The sequence below is a fragment of the Nomia melanderi genome, chromosome 2 (assembly GCF_051020985.1).
Source record: "Nomia melanderi isolate GNS246 chromosome 2, iyNomMela1, whole genome shotgun sequence".
NCBI lineage: Eukaryota > Metazoa > Arthropoda > Insecta > Hymenoptera > Halictidae > Nomia > Nomia melanderi.
In genome coordinates, this window is record NC_135000.1 from 6892390 (window position 1) to 6917986 (window position 25597).

The following is a 25597-nucleotide window of genomic DNA, read 5'->3' on the forward strand; positions in this document are numbered from 1 at the left end:
CTTTTATAAGCATGCCAAATCTCGATGTGTTTGCTTGACGCAATGGTGAATAGTACCACTTAGGGCGAAGTTACATCAGGACACGACATGAAAGAGACACTATTGTCAGGGAAAAATTTGAGTTCATTATCTAGAATCATGGGATAATGTAGAAAACTATATATGCATTTTGTAACTAATGAACGGCATTATTATTTTGTTTTTGTCTTATTTCGATAGGTGCATTCCTTCACGGGATACAGACGAAAGATCGTTAGAGTACGTTTGAAACGAAAAGAAATTTAGTGTAACGTTCAGCAGAAAACTGTGATTTCTTCGATGTAACTCTCAATGTCATTGTAATTTATGAATTGTTAGCATTTTTCATGTTACAGAAATTTAATTTCCACGCGAATCATTTTGGCCCGACGATTTTAGGGTCTTCAGGGTAGAAACGTCCCCTAAAACAGAATCGGAAAAACCGTTAAATTAGGGATGGTATAAGATAAATTTAAAAAATTCTTAAACCGAAAATACCATAGTTAGACGACGTGAGCTTTCGAGAAATAAAGATTGAAGAGATGATTGACTTGTTTAAATAATGCACCGCAGAACATTTCTTCGCGTATTCTTAGAAGTTTTCATACAAGATGTCGAAGCAGAATGACAAATGTTTGTGGAAGGAAATGGGCTTTTTATTACCTAATTACTAATTCTATGAGTCTACTTTTAACAATGGATTTAGGACGCAAAAACAGTTTAAATATTCATACATTAATGTGTTTAATTTAAACTACATTCCGAGCTTCCATGAATTTTGTACCGAAACTTTGATCCATCTGCCTCTATTTAAAGTGGAGCTTGTAATGCTATTAAACTACTGTGTGAGGGACGAAAAAATAACGAAAGGTCAGTGAATTGTTCAAAATTAAATTGGAAAAATGACTCATTCATGAGTGATAAAGCAACAATGAAATATAAAATGAAGTAACATTCGCGTGAAAATCGTTGTTAGTAAACTATACTTATTTTACTATAGTTATTTAAATTCAGCTTTCGTAAATATCATCGAGAAAACATCGTTTCGTAAAAGAATCTTCAGTTTCTTCGTAACTTCTATGATCGATAAGCCACCCCCAAGCTTCCTGCGTGCAACAATCCTGAAGATTCAAGAATCCTAAAGAAACATAACTAATTTTATACAATCTACCACCTGAAAATTAAATTAAAATTAAATTGTTAATAATAAAATGAATTCGAGCATCATAATTATGAAAAAGATTGTATGGAAATAAGCTACCCATTTGTCTTATAATGTAACGAAAACTTCAAGCAGAGTTGAAAGAGTATTATATGCAAACTAATATTAATTATAATATCGCAATAGATATAATTGCAATATAATTATAAGAATTATATGTAACTGCCATTACATGCAATTTCCTTGAAATTAAATATGCTCTATTATCACTGTCCATCCAATTCAAAGCAGAAAGCAAACTCAAAATATTTCCGAACCGTTAACGCTTTAAATGGAAACAAAATATCCAAAATGTACTTCTCATACTACTTGTCAGGAACAGCAATTTTCTATCGTAACTTCGTTCTAATCATATTCTCAAATATTTTAATCCACGACGATCCACAGTCTACCCATAATTATATCACGTAATATCTAATAAATCTCAAACCAATACAAAACCACAAAAAAACTGTAAATTCAAAGGATCAAGGGGTGAAACAAAATCTTCCCTTCCTAGACAAATCGTTCACACAGTTTCCTATCAACAGTATTCCAAACAAAATTCCCAATAAAGTGCCTAAACCAAAATGATCGAAAGCTAATAAAAAAGAAAGAGCAAGTTGAAAGGATGAAAGGTTAGAAAATCCTCTCTTCACCGGTGAGACATTCACACAGTTCCCCAGCAGCTGCCAGCGAAAATATATTTCCAGCCAAACACTCGGAAGAAAATCTAAAGCAGGCTCGAAGTTCAAAAGGTTAAGGGGTTAAAGGAAACCCTCTCCCCGAGTGTGAAGGGTTGATCCGCGACGCGGGCCCTCGAGCCGGCCGTCGCTGCCCTAATAATCGTATCGACGGCGCGGGTGAGCGGGCAGGTCGCGGGTCCCGTAGCGCGAACAACCATCATCAGTCGCGAGAGAACGCCGGCGTAAACAACGGGTCGGGGGTTGCCGTAGGCGAGCGCCGTCGGTGTGTCCGGCGGGCGACCGTCCTGCTGCGGAATCGATCGTAAAATCGAGACCAGTAGGGGGGTCGGCATCATCGAATGATAGCGTTCATTCGGTCTGATGGTTGTCGGGGGAGAGCGCGAGCGACTGAAAGGGTGGCCAGGGGTGAGCAGGAGGGTCGAACGCAGAGGCAGCGTAGTAGGCGTGGCCTCCCGCGGCCAGTAGCACCCGGAGGCGGTGTCGCAGCGGGCGAATCAGCGCGCAAGCGACGCTCCAGCGGCGGCCAAGCGCGTCTCCGCTAGCGACGGCTCGGCCACGCCCCTAGCCGTTGCACCCTCTCTCTCGCCCGGTGTTATTGAATTAAGCTTATCATTTGATTTTGAGGAGACCCACCAGTCGGTCGTCTCGGGCTCTCTTAACCGGGCCGAAAAACTTCTTTCTATCCGCGGGTATAATCGCAATAATTTGATATCGCTGATCCGATTACGCTGTCATAAGCCGCTATCGAGGTGGTGGCTGCCGCCGCCCGTCCCTACGCTGCTCGTCCGCGACCGTGCAATTACGTGACGCAGCCTCCTCCGACTTCGTCGATTAACCCTCGGACGAAGGAAAGCCGTGCAAGGCACGGGCCCGCCAGCCGACGGGCCCCGCGAGCCGCCCAGGACCTCGGGCTCGGTCCTGCCTTGCGTTCACCGGACCGAATGGACCCGGCCGTTCGAGGACAGTCGACTTGGACCCAAATCGGATCTAACCACAGCGAAGTCGTTCAGTTATCTTTCGACGCTCGTCAAGGGAAGTCCCTAGTTCCAGTGAGTTAATGAGTTGAAGGTCCAGGTAGCTAAGAGACTTACACTGGCAAGCCCAGCGAAGTGACGATGCCTTGAACGTGGTAGCTATCAACCGCTACTATCACTCCTGGAGCAAGGATCTACTAAAGATAGCTTACCTCGTGCTGCTGTCAGCTCCGGGAGCTATTCCAGAGTCATCCTTCAGACACTTAGGATTCATCAGCTTGTGCTTGCGGCAGGAAGTCTACAGGTGTCTGGGCTTGGTCCCTAAGTTCGATGAGTCGTCTTGTAGTCCTCGTTGTCCTCGTTGATCTCCCGACGCCGCGAACACCCGTTGACGCCTAGTTGCGGCAGTGCCTCCAGTGAACCATGGATTACTCGTACTTGAATCAAGCGGCTGCGGCTGCGGCCGCCGGCTTCGAGGCTTCTAGCTGTGCTCTGGCTGCCAGTGAGATGCAATGCGGCTACGGGGACCTGAGCTCCTGCTCGCAGATGAGCCAGGCTGCCTACCGGTACACCGCCGCGCGGGCGGCCGGCTATCCGGGCAACACGGGGACCGCTGGTACCGGAACCGCAGCGCCACTAGGGGCCCATCACACCAGCCACTCGCACGCTCACGCGCACCACGGGGCCCACGCCACGCCGTGCTCCGTGATGTCCGCCAGGTCGCAGGAGGTCCATCGCCACGCGATCTTCCCCTCCGCCATCAACCTGCAGAGTGAGTGACGACTTTTCGATTTTGATCGCAGTTGCTAGGGACCTATAGTGTTTCTAGCAATGGAACGATTAACCCCTTGCCGTATGACGAGTGAGAATGATAAAGATTTCTGTTAAAGAAAACTGTTCTGCTATTATTCGTTTGTTGTCTTCAAAGGAAATTTATAGTTATTAGGAAATTGTTGAATTGAATTGTTGTCAATTGTTTGCGAACTGTTGATAATAAGAAGTCACTCGAGCTTAGTGATAGAGGAAGTTGCGTCAAAGGGTTAATCCTTCGCGCTCGAAAGGCTTTTGTTGGGAAGGTTCAATGTTTTGGTATTGAGAAGATTTTGGATAATGTTAGACATATTACAAGCTTGTTGTTTGTTTGCAATTGATAAGGTTTTGATTTATATGGACCTATTTCAATCCTTCTGAGTCTGGTGGAAAATGGAGTTTACTCTGTTTATAGTATTTGATCTTTGGGTATTGTTTATTAAATGAATGTCATCCAGTTGTGAGAATGAGTTGTTTAAATTGAGTTTATTTTGGAGATACATCCTTTTATCAGGTAAATTGTTGGCAAACTATATGTAAATCGAGGGACGGAGATACTTTGTTTCGATGTGTCAGGTGTTGATGTGTTTGATTTTAGTCAAAGGTTAATGTTAAACGTCAGACTTTATGATTTGGTTTTATTGAGTCGTGTGACTGAGAGTCTATCGAGTGCAAAGGGTTAACGTTGAATTTTCTGCTTTTCGTTTGTGAAGTTACACGATTTAGCCAATCAGTGGCTGGATTATCCGAACCAGTGTAGCATTGAAAATATCCCTCAATGATTCTTGGGGGTGAGACCTTTTAATTTCGATGCACATGTTTATATTTCTGTTTATCCAAAGAAAATTTGTGTATATTTGTATGCAATGATTATATAGTGTTATTTCGAAGTACTTATTCAAAAGTTGATTAATGTAATTAAGTGATGTACACTGAAGTCGATTCGTGAACTATGCATTCTTTCATTTCAACACTTTGATTGTCTTCAGCTACCTAACTCTTCAGTTGTTTTTGTTTGGTTTCCTTTTGTGTCGAAGTGTTTACTTCCAGTGGAAATTTAGGACGTTTGCAATGAATGAAAAATATTGCAGAAGAGCACTTGAAATAAAGCTAATGTTATTGCATGAGAGGTATGATAATTCATGATTGAATCGATTAAATTGAGTTAATTAAAAATTTACGGAAATTGGTGTACCAATGAAATAACGGATTTTATTATTTATAACGCCAATACTTTCATTAATTCTCTGTTCGGGGGTTCATTCAATTTTACGAGGCTTTTTACTGCATTAATCTGAAATAATCAGGTAATTGATGAATAATTCGTCACACATCTCGACGAGGTTCAAAAATTCAGGCGAACTCCCTGCAAAATCTCATGAAATAGGAAAATGTACTTTCAATATGCTTAATTCAAGATGAGTGATTCTAAGTGCGAGCAGGAATATCTCACAGATAGTTTTCATAATGGAGAACACTATCGGCTATTATGGATTCAATCAAAAGTTTATTCGTGCTTCTGTTTCACATTCAGAAATAAGTACGTAATTAGATTAACCTCCCCAATCAATTCGTGGCGAGGAGGATACATAGAACAGTTATTGCCATTATCTCCGTCAATTTTATAATACGCTCCAAAAATAAATTAACACGTCCCCAGGATTATTATTAAATCCATGCTAATTAAAGTAATTGGTATATGGTAGTAATATTTTTATTCGAGGTCGATTGCATTGTGAATTTTTATCTGATACAAATTTTTTCTGAATTAATTCGTGAAATCGTTGATCAAATATAAATTTATTTTATTTACTAATTATATTGTCGTAACGATTGTTATAACATTTCTTTTTTGTATGTTACAATATTTGGACACTCGATGAATTCATTTTTGCAATCGTTATATCTTTGTGAACAAAAATCGCACAACAATCTACTTGAGCTCATTTTAAAGCGCGAAGCTTCTACTTTAACATTACTGAGTATCATTTTCGAAAAAAATTTTTGCGTTATATGCCAAACGAAATAGTGAAAGTATTTTCCTTTAAAAAATTGTTGCAATTCAGATGTTTACAAAAACTTTGAAAAATTTTTTTCTTGATCGTATCTATTATAGTCTTATAGATTGAAGTTTTCCCTTTCTAACAACTCCTCAAAATTCATTGTACGATTTTTTCTCGCGAAGTTATGGTAATTTTTATATATCAACAATTTTTAGCCACTGCTAGCAGGTCACCAAGCATGTTGTCGTTTCACTTCAATATATGCTCATCTTAAAATTGCCATAACTTTGTGAAAAAAAATCGTACGACACTGTTCTTGGAGTCATTAGAAAGGAAAAAACTCAATCTATAAGACAGTTTTAGACATAATCAAGAAAAAAATTTTTCAGGATCAGTACGCGTGTTTGAAGTAGAACATTTTTTTGAGGGAACATGTCTTTACTCTTTCGTTTGATACATGGTGTACAATATTCTTTCAAAAAGGACACTCAGCAGTATTAAAGTAGAGACTTCACCCTTTACAATGAGCCTGACAAGATTATTGTACGATTTTTTTCCACGAAGTTACGCCAATTTGAAAAATCGACAACTTCTCATAGACTGTCCCAATAGTTGTCTGACCACGAACATCCATTTCCACTTAATATCGCTAAGCTGCGACTGAAATTACTTCCTAATTTCTTTCTTCTACAAATAATTCCTCTCAAAATACAGAGATACATAATCCACTGAAAGTATTAACTTTTATATTTTCTTATTTTTTAATTACCGTTAAACTTCACCGTTACGTCTTTATTACCTTCATTACATCGTAATTACCATTAAACAGTAACTTTAATCAATCTTCTCAAGGTCAAAACTCATTTATTACGCTTTTCATTTGTTTTTCCCTTAATGTACAACACCACTTAAATTTTAAAAAATTTATTAACTCTATCAAAAAGTTGCTTTATTGTGACACGAAGTATTGGACACCATTTGAATAGAACTTTATTTTAATTGCAATAACGAATAAATAATTAATTGGCGTTGAGGTACGTTTTATTCCTGTTACTAGTTATTCATGTAGAGAACTTTTATTTGTTATTTACTATCTATCATTTCTTATTCGCATTTACAAAATCATTAAGGCACTGTCATTCACATTATCATTGATCGGCGAAGTGTTAAGATAGGAAAGTAAGAGTTATAGTGGGGATATACATACACCTATCAAGACATATACCTTCAAATTAACTAATATTTTCCTATTATTAATTGTTACTTTCTAAAGTGAACAATCATATATATATTAACAATCCCTCTTTTCCCTCTCACTACAAAATTTGCAAAAAATCTACTGATGGTAGCTTTTTCAAAATTCATTCAAATATGTAATATTACAACTGGTCCAATATTGTAGCCTACAGAGTGCAAAGGGTTGATAAAATCTTATAACATTCCTTAGACCTTTTATTTTCCATCTCACTATAAAATTCGGTTGCGTGGAAAGTTTAGTAATCTCACGATAACTTTTTCAACATTCATTAAACTATTTAATATTACAACTAGTGCAATATTGTAACCTACAAACCACAAAAGCTTAATAAACTTCTAAAAGACCGTTTAAATGGCAGTACATCAGCATTAAAAAACATTCACCAAAAAGCAGACATTCGAATTCACGGAAAGGAAGATCAGTCGCCATGGGAAACCCAAGGAACACCGAGAATACTCGGGGTGGTTGAAGGGGACGTCTTTCCCGGTAAAAAGAGGGTGGTCCCTCTTTTTTCCCAGGGGAAAGTTGCCGGGACCGAGTCGTCTCCCGGTTGCCTCTGTTTCCTCGAGAAACGACGACAAGATGGCACTGAAAATCAATGGATGTGTCTCGTCCTCCCTCCCTGCTCCTCACCCCTCCCACAGCCGAGCAACCCCTACCCTTTGTCACTCTTTCCCTCGCTCATTTGCCGGCACGTTTCCCTTCCGACTCTCTTCAACGATCGTCGCTATTCTCTTCATCCGTTCTAAACCGTGCTCTGCTCTTTCCCTCCCCTTTTCCCTCCTCCTCACCCCTTTCCACCCCCGACGCCGACACCGCCCTCCCCTTTCGCTCACTCATTGCTATGGTTACGTTCCTGGCCGTTCATCCGACCGTCCTCACCTATATTCTATAATCTATAAGCCTCCCGGCGGGTCCGAGGCTTCTCTTCCGTGTTTTTGCGCGAGGAACGCGAGAAACGCGGCCTGGAACATACCCGGTGCCGTTTAGGAGAAGAGCGTAACAGCTTTCGTCTTTTCTCGCGTTGTTTCGGTTACACCATGCACTGCCAGCTACGAGATATCTCGCAGTTTGCGCTGTAAACTTGGACTAACTGCTACTTTCGAGAACATCGGATTTAGGGAAGGAAGAAATGAATGATAAGGAATAATGAATTATTTATGATGAAGAAAGAAATTAGTTTTTACTTGAATCGCCTATGAAATCGATTTTTTCGCAGCCAGAAGACCAGGTTTTTAATGTTCCCAGCGGCGAATGGGTTAAACTCTTTGCAGTCGAAAGTCTTTTAGTAGATGTACTCGACGTTTTCTGATGAGATATAGTCAATATTGTTCAAAAAGTAATGAGGAAACATGCATAAGTTAGTAAAGAAGGTATTCTCTTTTGATGTTTCACGTATTGATGCGTTATACGAAATTTAATGTTATTTAGAAGGTTGTGGAGTTTTGTTATTGAATCTAGCGAGTGAAAGGCACCTCTCGAGTGCAAATGGTTAATATTAGTTTTACGATTTAAATGTAATATTAGATATCCGTCAATTTGACGGATATTGAATGTTTTAAACGTTATTGAGGAACGTTTCACACTAAAACTACCGAGCAATCAGAGTGACACGTAGGATTGGTACACCGTAGGAGGCTTTAATATTAACAAAGGTTTATTAAACTAAATAATCAATAAATAAAACTCTTCGTTTATCCTGGCATACTACCCTGTCGCTCAACTGCCACGCACTTTTAACGCTAGAACTACCAAGCAACTGAGTGATTTCTTTTCAATGTTTTATAAATATTAGAATAATACGTTTGAGATTCGAAGAGTCTCTTAACCTTACCAGTATAATACACAAATTTAATTAAAAATCTTTCACTAAAACGCCTTCATAATTGAAATACTAGCAAAATAAAAGTACTGAAGTAGATCAGTTTGAGTTGTTCGGTAGTTTTAGTGTTAACGTTTGTCCAATCACTCTTTCTTTCTTCCACATGCATCTCTTCTCACTTGCATCCTGTCTCTTGCATCCATAGGTAGCATTCTGCAGCTTCTCTAACTCTTCTCTATCATAAAATTCGTATTCGAACTCATAATGAACTATAATCTACGTTATCGCACACTAACATCAACGAAACTTGCTTGACAGATAATTATGTTTAGATTTATGATCAGTAAACTCGAAGTTTGACCTATTACTTTCGTTGTCGTTGTTTGTACATTGATTGGTAACCTTGTTGCTCCTTTTTTCAGGTGGATTAGGGTACAAGGCGTATTCCGGACACGACGGTCTAGCGGAGAAGAGGAAACAGCGTCGGATACGGACGACGTTCACCTCGGCTCAGCTGAAAGAGTTGGAGCGTGCCTTCCAGGAGACTCATTACCCGGATATTTACACCAGGGAAGAAATCGCTATGAAAATCGACTTGACGGAAGCCAGGGTGCAAGTGAGTACTAGATTTTACGTTACCACCGCTCGTTCACTGCATTAACCATTTCAAAATTGCGTCCGAAACGGACATTCCTGGACACAGTGTTTCTATTATTCTAATCGGTTTGTAAGAAGGCAGTATTCTCCAATGAATTGTCTTCAAGAGAGAAATTATACTAAAATCGTAACGCTAAACGATTTTCAACGTATAACATAGGTTGGACCCAAGCGAATTAGATCAGTTTAGATATAACAGTAGCAAACTAACAGTTAAGACTGAGAATGAATATTCTTTTTCATTAATTTCGAAACAATTCCCAACGTTCTGGAAATTTGTATTGCCATCTCCGGTACGATACACGAGTGCAAAGAGTGAAAAGTTGCTCACAGCGAAACGAAAACAGCTGGCCAGACGCGCGTTCAGTGTAACGCGATTCGCGATGGGATGCGATTGCACAGAGCAAAACAAGTAAACGAAAAGCCGACACTTCTCCCCGACGTTTTAACCCGATTATCGAATGTTCGGTGGAAAAATCTTGGAGCGAGCTGGCTCGGACGCGAGGCTTTTTCTTTCGTTCGGTTCTCGGCCGCGGAGGTCCTCCCTCCGGCGCCCGGCAAAATGGCGGGTCGCGAGCGGAGGGGCAAGGAATAGCGGAACGCGTGCCTCGTAATTGCATTACAAGCCCCATTTTCGTTTTCACGGTTACCTGGAAGTCGCCGGTTGATGGATTACCACGTCTAATGCCTCTGATGGATTAACTTGAACCTTCGCGCGCGGAAAATGGGATTCAGGCGATGGCATCGATCGAATCATTGATGTTTATGTATATTATAGATTTCTTAAACATTTGTACTCGCCCATCATGCTGTAGATGACGAAACAAGTTTGTTATAGAACGTTGGAAATTGTTTGAACCCTAGATAACTAGACTTAAATCATTAACATGCTGTAACTAAACATTCATCTCATAGATTACAAATTGGAAACATATTTTTATATTTCTATTTATTTTAAATAAAGTAGCACAACTTGAGATATATGTTATTAGCATTTAGTGTTTATAATACATTTTTATTCTTACAATTAAATATTACCACTGTTATTCTAAATAAGAAATACAGTGTAGAATACATTCTTCTTTTCATAAATAAACATTACCACCGACTTCCCCGAAGCCAACGGAGTTTCCCTCCAATCTCGATACTTCGTTTAATAAAACACTAACTGCGAAGACCTCTACCGAAACTTCACGGCCGCCATTTTGTTCCGCGCTAGCACCTTGCGACGCCGTCGTCCATTACGCTTTAATCGCATTACACGCGAGTCGCCGACGCCGACGGTTTACTGAATGGAATGAAAAATCCTTCCCGTTCCGCGGATCAATTCAAGGTGAATGACTTTCCACGTTCCGTGCTTCATGCATGGATCATGAATGCGAGCGTTTCCCGCGATGCACCGGAGGCAGGTGTCTTGTTCCGGGCCAAAAATAGGCGGGCCCCGGCGCCGCGTGTCTTTCTCGATCCGCCGGCTCGCCGTGTAATAATAATCATAATTGACAATCAACGCTGGTTATATTAATCCCGACCAAGCCACGTGACAACGCGGCAGACGAATTTATTGCGCTTCGATAGCGCCAGCTCGATCGCGCGCTGACGAACGTGAATGGGATTCTGCGAGGAACTGTCGGACAAGTTATCACGGCTAAACTCTGGCCATCTATGGGGTGGCACGATGATTCTGTATTTTATTCGCAATGCACAGGCTTTTTACTATTCTCTTGCTTGTGTCTACTTAACCTTTTAGCTACTGTACGCCACTATAATGACTTTAATGCTAAATCTATCAGACTAGTCAAAGTTACCTATTCCTGATGTCTTCTTTTTGCAATTATTAAGATAACAGATGTTTCTATGGGAAATTATTCAAGAAATTGATTTAGCAATACGCAAACTGAATTGTGAATTAATTAGAGTCTCAATAGATGCGTTCTTGGAATATGTAACTGCTCGGTAATTTTCGTGTTAATGGTAATAAGAAAGTATCTGAAGCACTAGGCGCATGAAATCTGTTTTGGAAGTCTTGAATAGACTTCGGATTGTAAAGAAATGAAAATTTCGAAGCGAATCATCTCACTCTTTTTTTAATACAGTCGGTTGAACATGATTCTGTTATATCTTTGTGGGTGGACATTTATGATTCGTATTTTAATCAATGGTTGACACCATGCAATCTGTATTTTCCGTAATTGCCAAACAGCCTGCTCCCGTTTCCGACACTTATTGCTGACCAGCGAACGCAATTCGCCGGCAGACTTTATCGCTCGTAACGGTAATTGCCGATCCACCGGCAACGTAATCCGGAAATGCGAGGAATTGCGTCACATCGGCGAGTGTAATCCCGTTGATAGCCGGCTTGTGAAAATGTGCTTGGCGTTAACCGAGTTTTCCCGCCGTTGGCCGGCTTCACGTGCACGTTACCATTGTGATTTGATGGTTTTACGGTTGGAAATAGGAGAAATCGATTTGTGAATGTCTATCGCAAACTTTGTGCACGACGTATGATTTATGATAGGGTCCTTCGACCTTCTGTGATAACAGAATTGTTATGGAATTATTAATAGAAATGGGTACTATCATTTTTAATACAAATATTAATATTATATTATACTAATACTACTACTAGTAATAATAACAACCACTATATTAAACAATGTTCAATATTATCATTGATAAATGATTAACAAAGGATAACTAATAAATTAATTATCTCCCTTTCATAAAATGTCGATCATTAACCCTTTGTTCTCTGATTTATCTGTTAACTACGATAATAGAAAAATAACATTCAATTTATATCAGAAAAGAAATAAATAACACTCGGATTTTTCGAATTCAAATTAAAATTTTCATCACAATATTGTAGGTCAAGGGGTTAATATCATTGATACAATTAATACTCACTGTTTCTAATTCGCCAGTTTCATTTACATTGAAATGATTGATTATTTTCAAAAGTTTAAGTTCTCGATGAGATGAAAACAATTACCCATGGATTACGTCCGCGTCGTAAACTGGAGTTTCTACGCACACGTGATAATTAAGCAGGAAGTTACTATCAATTTTCGAGTAGTTTGCGGTGTGACGGGACGACCGCCATTTCCAAGGAGGTTCGCCTTGACGAAGGAGGGTAGTCCTTTGTCGGATCGAATTTTCCCTAATTCGTATCCCAGGGTCCACTACCGAAATACCTTGAAACATTGGATCCCCGTTCGTTCATTAAAAAATCATTCACCGGTAAACGTATCCATTGATATATTAGTTCATTAATTGGGATTGCTCGGTGCTTCATTTGTCCACCGTTTGGTATCTGCTTTCGCTTATCCTGTGACAATTTGATGTTATTAAGAGTTCGCTTGGTGGAGTATAACTATTGGGGATTGTATCTGAATTATTCGGAATGTACGGAGAGTATAGAAAATAGGATAGAGAATATAGAGAATATAGGTAATAGGATAGAAAATATAGAAAATATGGAAAATATGGAAAATATGGAAAATATGGAAAATATAGAAAATATGGAAAATATGGAAAATATGGAAAATATGGAAAATATGGAAAATATGGAAAATATGGAAAATATAGAAAATATAGAAAATATGGAAAATGGGATAGAGAGTACAGAAAATATAGAGAATAGGATATAGAATATAGAGGATATAGAGAATACAGAAAATATATAGAACAATGAATATGAAGAACAACGAGTACAGAGAATATAAAGAATACACCTATAAAATAGAGAAAATAAATAGAAGGAACAGAGGAAATATAGACAATTCTTCCTGAACAATATATTTTCCACACCTCTAGAACAACTAATTTCAAATAATTATTTCTCTAACTATCACATAATCAATCTTTCATTCCAAAAATTAACCTCCAAACCATTCATTCACATTCCTAAATCAGATAACAATTAACCAATAAACGGTTAATCCTGCTAAACTATAATAACCGTATCTCCCTGCCACGGTCCAAAAACACGGAAAATGGCGGCAGCCTGGAAAATGTTAATCAATCTGGCAACGAGCCTCCCTTCGTCGGAAGACACTAGCAAGTCCGCCCCCTCCCCCATCTCGATAAATCAACGTCTTGGCGCTGATCCGCTCTGCCCGCGTGTATATTTATGCATGCGCTCGCGCAGGTTGCCCGTTCGCGTTAATGGAGTTGTAATTCATACCGAATGACATGTGACTCAGTACAAGTGGAACGTGTCGCCACGCGACAACCCGCCCCCGGGTGTCATCGACGGGGGTGCTGGCTCGGGGACGCGGAAACAGTTGCTCGGCCACGGTGGATCGACACTTGGCGGTTGCATGGGGTCCCGAATCAATTGAAAGAAGTGGAACGATCTCTGTGCACGCGATTAACCGTTTCAGTGCCACTACTCTTCGCGAAAACGCGGTCGAAAAGCGACGAGCGACGCGATCGCACTTTTGTTTTCGTTCAGAAACTGAATTACGCTTTTCTATTTTTATATGAGAAGATTGTGATTGCCATATCTAAGCAGGTAATAAGAAAAATAAATAATTAAAAGAAATACAAATAATTAAATTTGATTCTACGAACCGATAGAGTTTAGTTAGACTGTTAGTTAGCTAGTTTCGACGATACTCGTCGTGATGAGTATACTTGTCTAAATAACGTGAGAAAGGAACTGATGGGTATTTAATTAGAAATATATATATCGTATTATTTCTACTAACTGAATTTTAGGGGGAAATTAAATAGTTACATTTTAGAGAGAGTTTCAATGATCACAACGTAATTTATTATTAAAAATTAATGATACTTGGACTTCGTAGCGACGTTATAAATTGGAATTAGATAATAGAAGATACGTATTACACCATGTGACTAAACATAAGGCAATTGAATGCTTTGTTATTAAAATGTCATTGAGATTTACACAAAGAAATTCGCATAGTGCCAATAATATCGTGAAAATTCGCATAACGCCAATATCAGAGAAACTCGCACAGTGGCAATGTCGTAAAAATCCACAATTCTCGCGATCCCGTGCTTACCTCCGTTCACACCTCCACACTCCCGCATTGTCGTCTCTGACATATTTTCCCATCCCTACGGTTCCAAAGAAATAGCCCCGCCCAGTCGCCGAGACACCCGGTACATTGTTTATTCTACCAACACGTCCAGGAGAGACAAAAGGCTGCGTGATATGCTCTTTCACCTGCGAAGCGCCCGATCGTCCCGGTAAGTGTATCAAAAAGAAGGGTGGGGTGCGCGGCCAGAGGGTGAGAGGCTCGGATGGAGCAATTTAGAAACAGAGAACCTGCCGGAGTCCTGGAAAATCAACACGGGAGCTTCTTTCTCCCGATGGAATACGGCCGCGCGGCGTCATGAGAAACGAGAGGTCAACTTGAACTGCGGGGGCGATCCGGGGGCGACGGGGACGAGTCTGATGAAGGGTCCCCGACGGCGAGAGGGGGTGGGGAATGAGAAAACAAGGGAAACACTGTCGACCGGAAGGAGCCCGGAAATTGTATGTGAAAAAAGGCAGATGGAAAGCAGCTTCTCCGAGATTATTGGATTGATACAGAGATTTGGACGTTTTTTGGTAAATGGCCGGGTTTTTCGTTGGATGAACGGTTTCGGAATCATTGTTAAATAAATAAGTTATACATGATAAAGCCTGGAAATTGTATGTGAGAAAAGGCAGATGGAAAGCAGCTTCTCCGAGATTATTGGATTGATACAGGGATTTGGACGTTTTTTGGTAAATGGCTGGTTTTTTCGTTAGATTAACAATTTCGGAGTCATTGTTAAATTAGAAAGTTTAGAAAATTTGATGAAATAATCAGGAAATTGGCTTATCAAAAATTCAAGCAGTACAATATAAGATAATACCTTTCAAGAAACCTTGATTCTTGGTTTAACGATATCAAAGATGGCACTAAAAATAATTAACAACTCCCTATCACAGTTCTTAGGTAAAACAATCGTCTAACTACTAACAAATACCACTTACTAATTAAAAATTTCCGCTCTACATCGATTATGTTACGTTACAATTGCCTTTCGACTTCTTCAACCTCTATTTCTACCAGAAAAACACTGTACCACTGTTTTACACAACAAAAATCCATGGAGTATAAATTACGTTATCTTGCGTCACTGATGGTGCAATAAATGACGGACCATTATCACACAACACAATCGAAAAATCAGGTCTGAAGAGGTTCACCGCAAAGAAACGAATGAAAAGCGAACGCATAGGTGTTCCTATAATCAAAACTCCGTCGTAGGTTCGACGTCGGTTGCTCCGACGTTAAAGATAAATGATAAATAAAAAAGTGTTCGTGAACAGGGGCGCTCGGAATGGGCAATAACACTTGCTGGCCCGGGCGAGGGGGTTGAAGGGGGTGCCGGTGGCACCCGTGAAGGGATGAAATGGGGGAAAACATTCGTGCCTGGTCCGAGGGTTGGGCTGATACACAAGGGGCCCATGCTCGGAGTGTGCCCTGGTAATTGCGAACTCTATGTAGATCCACTTACGGTGATTAAAAACTGTCCTGCTGGGTATCATCCGGCGGGTTGCTGCAAACAATCCAGAAGCAGCAGGAAACTTTCTTCGACTGTTCCGTCCGCGGTGAAACTCGCTGAGGTCGCAATAGGTCCGGCTATTCCGGGTCAGAGTTCGTTTAACCCTTTGTTCTAGGATTTCTTTCTGAACTGTGATCGATTTGACTACTTTGTTAATGATTTGGGAATAAGGGAAGATCGTAGATATATTCTGTGCTTGCGTTTTGCTGGGGGGGCGGGGGGGGGGGTAATTGATAATTGAAGAGTACTGTTTAATTTGAAGTCAGAAGCTAGTGTTTGTGTTTGTTGAAGTTTGTTTAAGAAGAATCAAATTAGAAGTGTATTGTAAGGTCAGAGTTCGTTTAACCCTTTGTTCTAGGATTTCTTTCTGAACTATGGTCGATTTGACTACTTTGTTTTTAATGATTTGGGAATAGGGGAACATCGTAGATGTATTCTGTGCTTGCGTTTTGCTGTGGGGGGTAACTGATAATTGAATAGTAGTGTATAATTTGAAGTCAGAAGCTAGTGTTTGTGTTTAAAAAGAATGAAATTAGAAGTGGATTGGAATATGTTAATATTTTTTCTGAAGTGTGATAATTGATAAGGGAGAATAATGTTTCATTTGAATTCAAGAGAATTGAGTAATATTTAAGATTGTTGAATTCTGTTCGGAATTCTATATCAACGTGTGTTCTGAGATCTAATTGATAATTCAAAAGAAATAATTAATTTGAATTCAGAAGTTAGTGTTTATCGAATTCTATTTGGAATTCTATATCAAAATATGCTTTAAAGTATAATCATTGATATCAATAATATATAATTAGCATTCAAATAAATTGGATAATACTTCTGTTTATTAAATTCCATTTGAAATCTTCACTTCGCCACAAGGGTTAACCTCTTGATCTACAATATTATTTCAGACTCCTGATGAAAATGTTCAAATCTGCATCAATTCTACAGGGCAGTCATCAGGGCTGCAACTATTGTCACCTAGAAACTATGGGGAATGTTTGTCTGGTGAAAAGTTGCGTGCTCGTCATTCGATGGCAACTTTTCTTCGAGGTCGGCTTTAGTTTTTCATGGCAGTCTTTAACACGCGTTCAACGAGCGATGACGTAACGCAGATTGCAACGTAGTGGCTCATTCGAGAGGTCATTGTTACCCTTAACCCTTTTATCCTCTAATTCTTTGATAATTCTGAAAAATAATTTTTAAAATTCTCATCTACATAGTGTGACATATGAGAACATTTACATTTGAAAACCGTTCAGAAAGTTTATTTAATAATATTTAATAATATACTCATTGATATTTATAAGAAGTGGAAATGATGATCATAGTCAGACGTATTAGTGGATTTCCATTGAACAGCACAGACACTCAAAGAAACGTTATTTTATATTTTCTACTTAGCTTTCCGTGTATCTACATTTGTTTATGTTTATTTCCATGTACTATAGGGTGGTATTTATAATAAACCATATTCCTCTCACCTTTGATAACCTTGATAACATCAGACAAAAGAGCAATGCTCTAAAAACCCAACGAATTATTTTCACTTCGAAAAACAAATAAAATTTTAAAAGTACCTCATACCTTTGACAACCTCGATCACCTCAAACAAAAGAGAACCAATTCGAAACTAGAAAATCCGAGCCGGAAACGACTTTTATTTACAACATAAAGATTCGCTTCAATGAAACTTTTATCTACAAAATTAACGGTTTCGCTCGACCCCCGTCAAAGACAATTGAATCAGACGCGCTGTAATGGGATTACAGTTGGATGGCGACGCTGCGAGCCATCACGGTCGGATCGCCTTCTTCAATTAGCCAAATAAGTTTCGGGTCTGGAACGCGTGGCACTGCAGTCAGGATCTTGATTAAGAGATGCATCGGTCGGTCAGAACCATCCGGCCGCGATGAATAAATCGTTCGGACAGGATCTCATTAACCGTGTATCCACTCTCGCGTCTGACCACAACTGTGACGATCCGCTGTCAATAAGTCACTGTTTTCCGAAGGAGAACCTATAAATCAGAGTGTTCTTGTAGAAAACAATGCGGGTGCCAAAACTGAAACATCTTTTCTTCTATTATTATCGTACAGTGTAATTTTCCTGTTTGTAAGTCGTCAAAAACCATAACAGTCAACAGCATTATGCGGTAATTCCAATTTGTGTTACACGTAATATTGAATAATGGCATTATTATATTATACTAATAATATAGTATAAAATAAGTAGACACTTGTTATCTGTTCGTTAAGTCATCTTCGATTATTGCAGTAATTTTCCACGATGTTTCTTATTTTATTCTATATCAGTTCCTTTTCAAATTCGTTACAAAATATTTATATTTTGATAGTATCGTTTTATTGAAACTAGAACTATTGAATATTTAATACGATCATATGATTATTATTATAAATTGTAATACTGTTCTTTTTATAACGTTATGCACGTGAAGTTACTAAGAAATTTTAGATATTTATGCTTCTATGCTGCCAGTGACCACAAAATAGATTACTTAAAATCAATTGTTCTAATTCTTAGAGTTACAATATTAAACATTGAGTTTCATAGTTATTTTCAACTGTAAAATAGAGAAATTCCTGTTTTTTCCTTCGGTCGTATTGAAACGCGGCCGACGGCCGCTGAAGCATCAGCGCTTCAACCCTAAATTATTTCTCATAGTAGAAGAAATATCTATCGACCTATACAGAGAACGATGAAATTCCATATTAAATAATCGGATTAATTAATTAATCACTAATTTGATTAAGTTAATATGAATGTATTAATTGCAGCTTCTATTATCGTAACGACAAAAATCCGAAACCTCTTTCCTATCGTTCCCCCAGTGAATCGTCAATAAAAAATTTGAAAATTATTCCGAACGCGACAGGTGATGTACAATTCTGCATTCATGCAATAAATTTGGATTTCAATGAGGAGTCACGCCGGCAAATTTCATTCCTGCAGTGTCGACTTATATTTGAATGCGGAGTAACCTCCTCGCTCGCTACGTGAATACATAAGTAATTAGTATAACGCGAATTCTGAGCGTTATCAATAATGCAACAAGTTACATTCATAATAAGCTCTTCCCGTTCACGTTAATTCAATCGTTCCTTCGATCTCTCGCATTCAAGATTGTTTTTCAAGTTCCCAACGGGGACGGGTCAATTATTATTCGTCTGTCACGTATTCTCCTTATCGAACTCGCTATTGTTTATTTTCCCGACACATTTTCATTCGAATTATTCCCTAACATTGAACGACATCGACGAAATGAATTTTCATTGAATTGCATGAAAATTTTGATTTTATGAGTTATTCAACGCTAAACATATTGGAGGAGTCGAATTCTGATTCCAGAACTGCCATTTTGCGAGTATTTAAATTACGAATGCGTTTGCGAAAGATATCCAATTAAATTCGTATATCTGCACAGACACAATCTCAAGAAACGTATTATTCTAATTGTTACAAAACGTTGGAGATCAGTCACTATAATTCCTCAATAGTTTTAGCGTTAATAAGTCACTTTATATGGGATATTATTTTCTGCTAGGAAAATAAATTATTTGTACATTTCATTGGCATAATTAAAATTTATGCTGGCATAGAACTCGTTGAAAGAAGAAAATTATTATATCAGAAGCTATGTATCAATAGATTGACTGACATTTACTGTAGTTTGTTCTAGTGTTCTTATAAAAATTGTTATCCGTTCATTTAGATCGGAGAAATTAGAGTTTTAATTATAAACAATTAGGATACACATTTATCTAACTTTCTTAATAAAAATCGACCCAAACATTCACCAAATAATGCGTATAAAATTCAGTATGAGTCAAATTGCCTAGTTCTATAAATCTAGTGTTAATTATCTACGTTTCCATCTATATACTCATATCATACATGTTTCCTGGACTCAACTGCATTGGTCTCCGAGCTGATTCGCTAGTGAACGCAAGAATTGTTGTTTCCCGACGGATTATTTCGGCTGCCGGCCATCAGGTTGCTCGGAAGCCCTAAGGGTGGCCCGACAACTGCGCGAAATCCTCGGTTAACCGGCCCAGAAGGAGGAAATCACGACGAGTCACAATCGCGGGGGTGTACGGGGGTTAATCGAACGAGCAAACACGCCGTGAACCTGATGTTAGTACCACGCTAGAATTCCTAATGCCCCGACCATAAGCTTGCCGGTCCGCTTGACGAAATGCTTGTACCGACATCGAAAACATTCGCCCCAACCCCTTGCTCGAAGGGGTCGAAACTGTTAACTTTCCTGATTTTATCCAATGTTAACCCCTTTCGTATGAGAATATTGTTAAACTGTGAAAACTTGTCAACCAAACGTGGCTGTAAAGAGAGGAACAAGCTCTGTACTTCAACTGCAACAGACGAAGCAAACTGACTCATTCCTGATGTCTTCTTCTTGTAATTGCTAGAAAGACAACAGATGTTGAACCTGAGAATTTATTAAAGAAATTGATTTAGCAATTAGGTACAAAGAAATTAAGTATAGCAATTAGCTATAGAGAAATTGGCTATATCAATTGGCTATAGAGAAATTGTATAGATTTAAAATTTCAATTTGACTGCTCATTTAGTGTTAAACTCCAGAAAAAACTACATATCGATCTCTTGTTATTTGAGTAATTAAATTATTCATTTGTGTCGGCATTATGAAGGCATTCGACTGTAGAATATTAAGTCCCTTTTCAGTTTTAACTATTAATTACCCTATACAGTAAGACGGAGGTATTTTTGTATTGATTTTTTCGGAGGAATTGTTTTTGTAAGTAAATAATAATATTTGTAATTTATATGATGTAATAGATATTTAGTAATAATAGTTAGACGCCTGAACAGTTAGTAAGATTCGAATTGAACGTTTCCCCCGAAAAGAATTTCCATCGAAGTCCCGCCGGCGGCGGAGCAAGATGGCGGAGGCAACAGAGCGTATGAAGCGGGGCTTAAATATTTATCCAAAACGAGGTGGACATCTGTCGAGCAGCAGCTCGTTGCATTTTATTTAGGCGAACTGTATTTATTTAACATTAACGCCGGCACCGTGGCTCTCCCTAATTCACGCCGTCGTCGACGCCGACGTCGTCCGTTCGGCAAACAACGGCACACATGGCCACGGTCTCTTCGGGGTTTGGTCCGTGGCCAAATACGAATTATTAGTGTTGTCGCTGGCGCGCACCCCCTCGGGCTCTCTGCGCGTTGCGTTACGTAGTTTTCGGTTCATGTAATTTTATTACGTACGAGCCGTGGAATACCTTCGAATTCCTCGATTCGACTTGATTTCGGTGGAGTTCTTGGGGTTGTTAGAGCATTTGGTGGTTAACATTGTAGATTGAATGTTAATGATAGTGACGATAGAGAAATAGATAGAAAAATAAATAGAGAAAGAGATAGAGGAAGAAATAGATAAATAGACAGATAAATAGATAGATAAATAGATAGATAAATAGTTAGATAAATAGATAGATAATTAGATAGATAAATAGATAGATAAATAGATAGATAAGTAGATAGATAAATATATCGATAAGTAGATAGATAAATATTCAATTATTATTTATACAAGTTACTCGAAACATACGCGACTTTCTAGTGTCAACTTCCGACCAACCCCTACAAATACTAATTCAATGAAATAAAATCAGCACTTCAATCTTCAAGAATGTCTCAACCTTACAGTCTCAAATTCAAATTTCCAAGATCTAAAATTTACATTCAAACCCACCCCTAACTATATATATAATCTTAAAATGTTCACTACATGTAACTCTATATTAAAGATACTTTCTCAAATTCAACCATCCAAATTACGCCAACTTACTTCAAATCATCTAAACTACACGAACATCAACATCTACATTCATTTAAATTACATGCACTCCATAAACATACACACCTCTATTCACTTACGATGCACAACCATTTACCCAGACAAATAACTTCTATACCAAGACCCCTTAATAATTCCAATCCCAATAAACGTCTCTACATCCCGGTAAATCGATGAAAAATAATTAGCCGGAGATGGGGGTTGCTTCCGAAGGACAAAAGGGAGTCTCCTCGCGGAATTCCAGGAACGTGAGAAGAAGCGGACCGGTTCAGCAGCCCCGGCGACTGATAAAAATCCGATAGTCGTGTTTGCCGTCCGGAAAGGGCAATCACGTTCATCATGGTGTCCCGCTCGCCTCCCGACTCTCTCCGAGTCCACCCATTTCCCCCTCCCCGCGGCCAGTAGCCGGAACGTAGCCGCCCATGGAAAATCTGGGGGTGGGATCCACGTGCACACACGTCGGGAAACGGCCGAGGGAGATAGAAGAGGACGCGGAGAGAGACGGATGGTGGGGCGGTGGGCGGTGGGCGGTGGGCGTACGGGTGGGGGTGTAACGCGGGACAGCGAGGGGGAGGGTGGCTTTGCTGGTCAGATAAACGGTAGAGCAAATAAATCCGCTACTTTAACATGCAGGTCACCGCCGGTTTCCGTTTATTTTATTCGTTAAATATTTCATTTGGCCAACTAGAGCCAATTACGAGCGCAGCCTGACGAGCAGAGGGACCTGACGCGTCTCCACCCCGCCGGCCTTCCTCGCTCCGCGCGACCGTCTCGCTCTACGTCGTTGGAGATCGATGGTAGAAAATGTTTTACACCCTGGATACTTTGGGGATCGCTGAGCATTCGTCCGGTCGGGTTAGTTGGACGGTGCTGCACCATCGGAGAAGATTAGCTTTATCTGTGTTCGGGTAGATTGGATATTTGATTTTTTGCTAATAATTGAGGGTTTTAGGTGTTGCTGTTGTTGATATTGGGATTAAATTGGGACGTGAGTGGTGTAAGGTCTTAAAATGTGGATTTTGGGGAACAGCGTTTGGGAAATGTTTTTGTTAGTAATATTTATAGTAAATTACGTATTATATTACAAATTCTTTTTTTCTTGGGAACCTAAGAGTAGTAGTTCGATTGTTTCTGGGTACCTCATACCCGCTCAAAACTTGAACTTTATTAAACTGCCAACTACAATGATCGATTTTTCGTAAAACACCCTATATACAGGAAAGCCGATATTGTTAATCTAAATTAGACGTCTGTAAACACAAAATTTACTGTTTACTATGAATACCTTAGAAGCTAATGATCACTGGCAACTGAAATTCTATATTTAGTATCCACCCACTATGCTCCGCCCCCTAAGAAGAATTTTATTCCGTCATAATGAGCGAGTCATACCGTTCTACATCCTAATATACACTCCAAGTTGAAAGTTTGCATATTTAGGCTCCTCCTCCCTAAACAATCTACACCTAGACCCCGCCCCCTGCCTCAAAGTTTCATATGTAGGCTCCGCCTCCTGTTTTACAATTTCATATCAGTCTAGTACTTCTAGGAACGACATCCGAGTCAACTGAAGTGCCCCTGGTTGCAGGTGTGGTTCCAGAACCGGCGCGCGAAGTTCCGGAAGCAGGAGAGACTGGCCCAGCAGAAGTCTACGTCGCAGAGCGGGATGGGCGTGGACAGCGGCGCGTCCAGCCCTGTTGCCAGCAACGTAAAAGCGGAAGGACGTTCGCCGAGGAGTCCGGCAACACCGCCGGGCGGATCGAACAGCGTGCTGTCCGCGAACGAGGTGAAGCCGATCACGAACCCGAACCTGATCAGCGTGAAGCACGCGACGGACGGGCCAGCGGACGGTGGATCGCCGAACACACGAGGGGGCGGGGCCGGGGGCGGAGCGTGGGGATCCTGCAGCCCTAGGCCCTTTTCGGCCGCATTGCCGCCCTATCTGTTGGACCCGCTGCCCCTGAAGACCGCGAACCTCTACTAATCGAAAGTCCCAACGCAACTGACCTTAGTTCATATACGGGGTGATTTTTAAATGCGTATCCATAGTCGAGGCAGTGAATCTACACATGAAAATATTTCTGTCTTATGAAATTGTGTATACCAGTGGTTCTCAACTATTCTTTTGTATTATTTATTTTTTAGAAATTATATATACCATATTGTTAAGTAATTTTGTAGTTGATAGACAGTTTACAGACAGACTTTATGTTTATTCTCCTAGATTTTCTAAATGTCTACTTAATTTGTCCATTTGGCATCGTTTTGTGAACCACGGGAATAGTTTATATCCCATCTATGCTATTAAAAATGTGTGACTCGGAAATTGAGACATATAGGACATAAATACATAGGGTGTTTTTTGTGTGTAGATTCATCTCCTGTAGTATGCACATACATTTATGAATCACCCTTTATACTTATTGACACGGCCTGTATATACGGATCCACGAGTCGAAGTGGAGCAAAGATAACGAGTCAAACGTGACGTCACTTGTTGGCAATGGTTATTGAAAATAACGGATTCCACCGTTTCTGTCGAAGTTCAACTAACTATACTAGAATAACAAACAAACTTGAAAAAACTACTAAACAGTCAATAACTATGAACAAACGATTCTTCCCTAGACATTCATTATCCTTATTGCCTATTGCGATTCGAACGCAAACAAAATAATTACAAATTGAATGTTATCAACATTCGAGTGAAAATTTCACTAATTCCTCAAAACTAATTTCCAAAATACGTTGAACCGAGGACTATTTAAAATCATAATGGTAAAGTGAATAGAAAAATCATCAATGAGCTGAAATATATATTTCATATTCAACAATAATCAAATTCCGTTTCCGCCATTGTGTTTCCCACAAGTGACATCACCTAGACTGTATCTTTGCTTCAACGCAGTTGTCTGAAGCCGTGTCTATAAGCGTGTGTGGTCTACGAAACCGACTCCATCCCGGCTGAATCGTGTAAATATAGAGTACCGCGAGAGAACCGGAAACGACGGCTGTTCAGAGGACACTCGGTCGGCCGCGAGATCGTTTCTCGATGCATTTATCGATCGACCGCCACTAAATCGATATTTACTAATATTATATTTTAATTTTAAATTTCACAAAAATTATTCACAAGGAAATGGAATATTTCCTCGTTGTCTTCAAGTTTCCTTGAAAATAAGAATTCAGTTTCAATAATTATATAACAATTTTCGATAAATGAGTTAATAAATTCGTTGATTTATTAATAATTTTATTAATGTTGTTTTATTATTGAGATAAACTTGTTACTCTATTTATTTCTTTACTTCTTTGTTTATAAGAACAGGGTAATTTTGAATTATTGGTCTTAATTAGGTCTTTCATATTCATCTGTTAATTTATTAATAATTTTATTAGTATTATTTCATTATTGATATATTTTATTATTTTCTTTATATGTTCAATTCTTTGTTTAGAAGAATGAAGTCCCCTTAGTGCCGAAGATATACAGGGTACCTTTGAATTATTGGTAAGAACCAATAGAATTATACAAGACTTTGTCATTTTCCTGTGAAGAAGGAATTCGTTTGTTTATGCAACTGCTCGAGTTTAGCTACTGAAGATCGAGGATTCCCAGCAATAGGGATGCAGCTCCATTATTGACAATTTACTAGTTAGTACTTGTGATACACGCGGAGAACCTTCGTGCTTCGTTTGGCGTGTTCACTGCAGATTCGTTAA

At 39.3% G+C, this 25597-nt stretch overlaps 1 protein-coding gene across 1 annotated transcript; it reads left to right on the forward strand.

The window, feature by feature from the left end:
* Positions 1-3323: 3323 nt before the first annotated feature.
* LOC116424589 (uncharacterized) lies at positions 3324-23892 on the forward strand. The gene is made up of 3 exons (XM_031971223.2): positions 3324-3672; positions 9216-9409; positions 23463-23892. The coding sequence occupies exons 1-3, from the start codon at positions 3324-3326 to the stop codon at positions 23856-23858; spliced, it is 939 nt and encodes a 312-aa protein (XP_031827083.1). The 3' UTR covers positions 23859-23892.
* The last annotated feature ends 1705 nt before the right edge of the window (positions 23893-25597 follow it).

Excerpts from the sequence above, each read along its gene's own strand:
- LOC116424589 (XM_031971223.2), top strand. The coding sequence starts at position 3,324 with ATGGATTACTCGTACTTGAATCAAGCGGCTGCGGCTGCGGCCGCCGGC. Across the intron at positions 3,673-9,215 it reads CTCCGCCATCAACCTGCAGA|GTGGATTAGGGTACAAGGCG; the intron begins GTGAGTGACGAC and ends TCCTTTTTTCAG. Across the intron at positions 9,410-23,462 it reads TGACGGAAGCCAGGGTGCAA|GTGTGGTTCCAGAACCGGCG; the intron begins GTGAGTACTAGA and ends CCCTGGTTGCAG.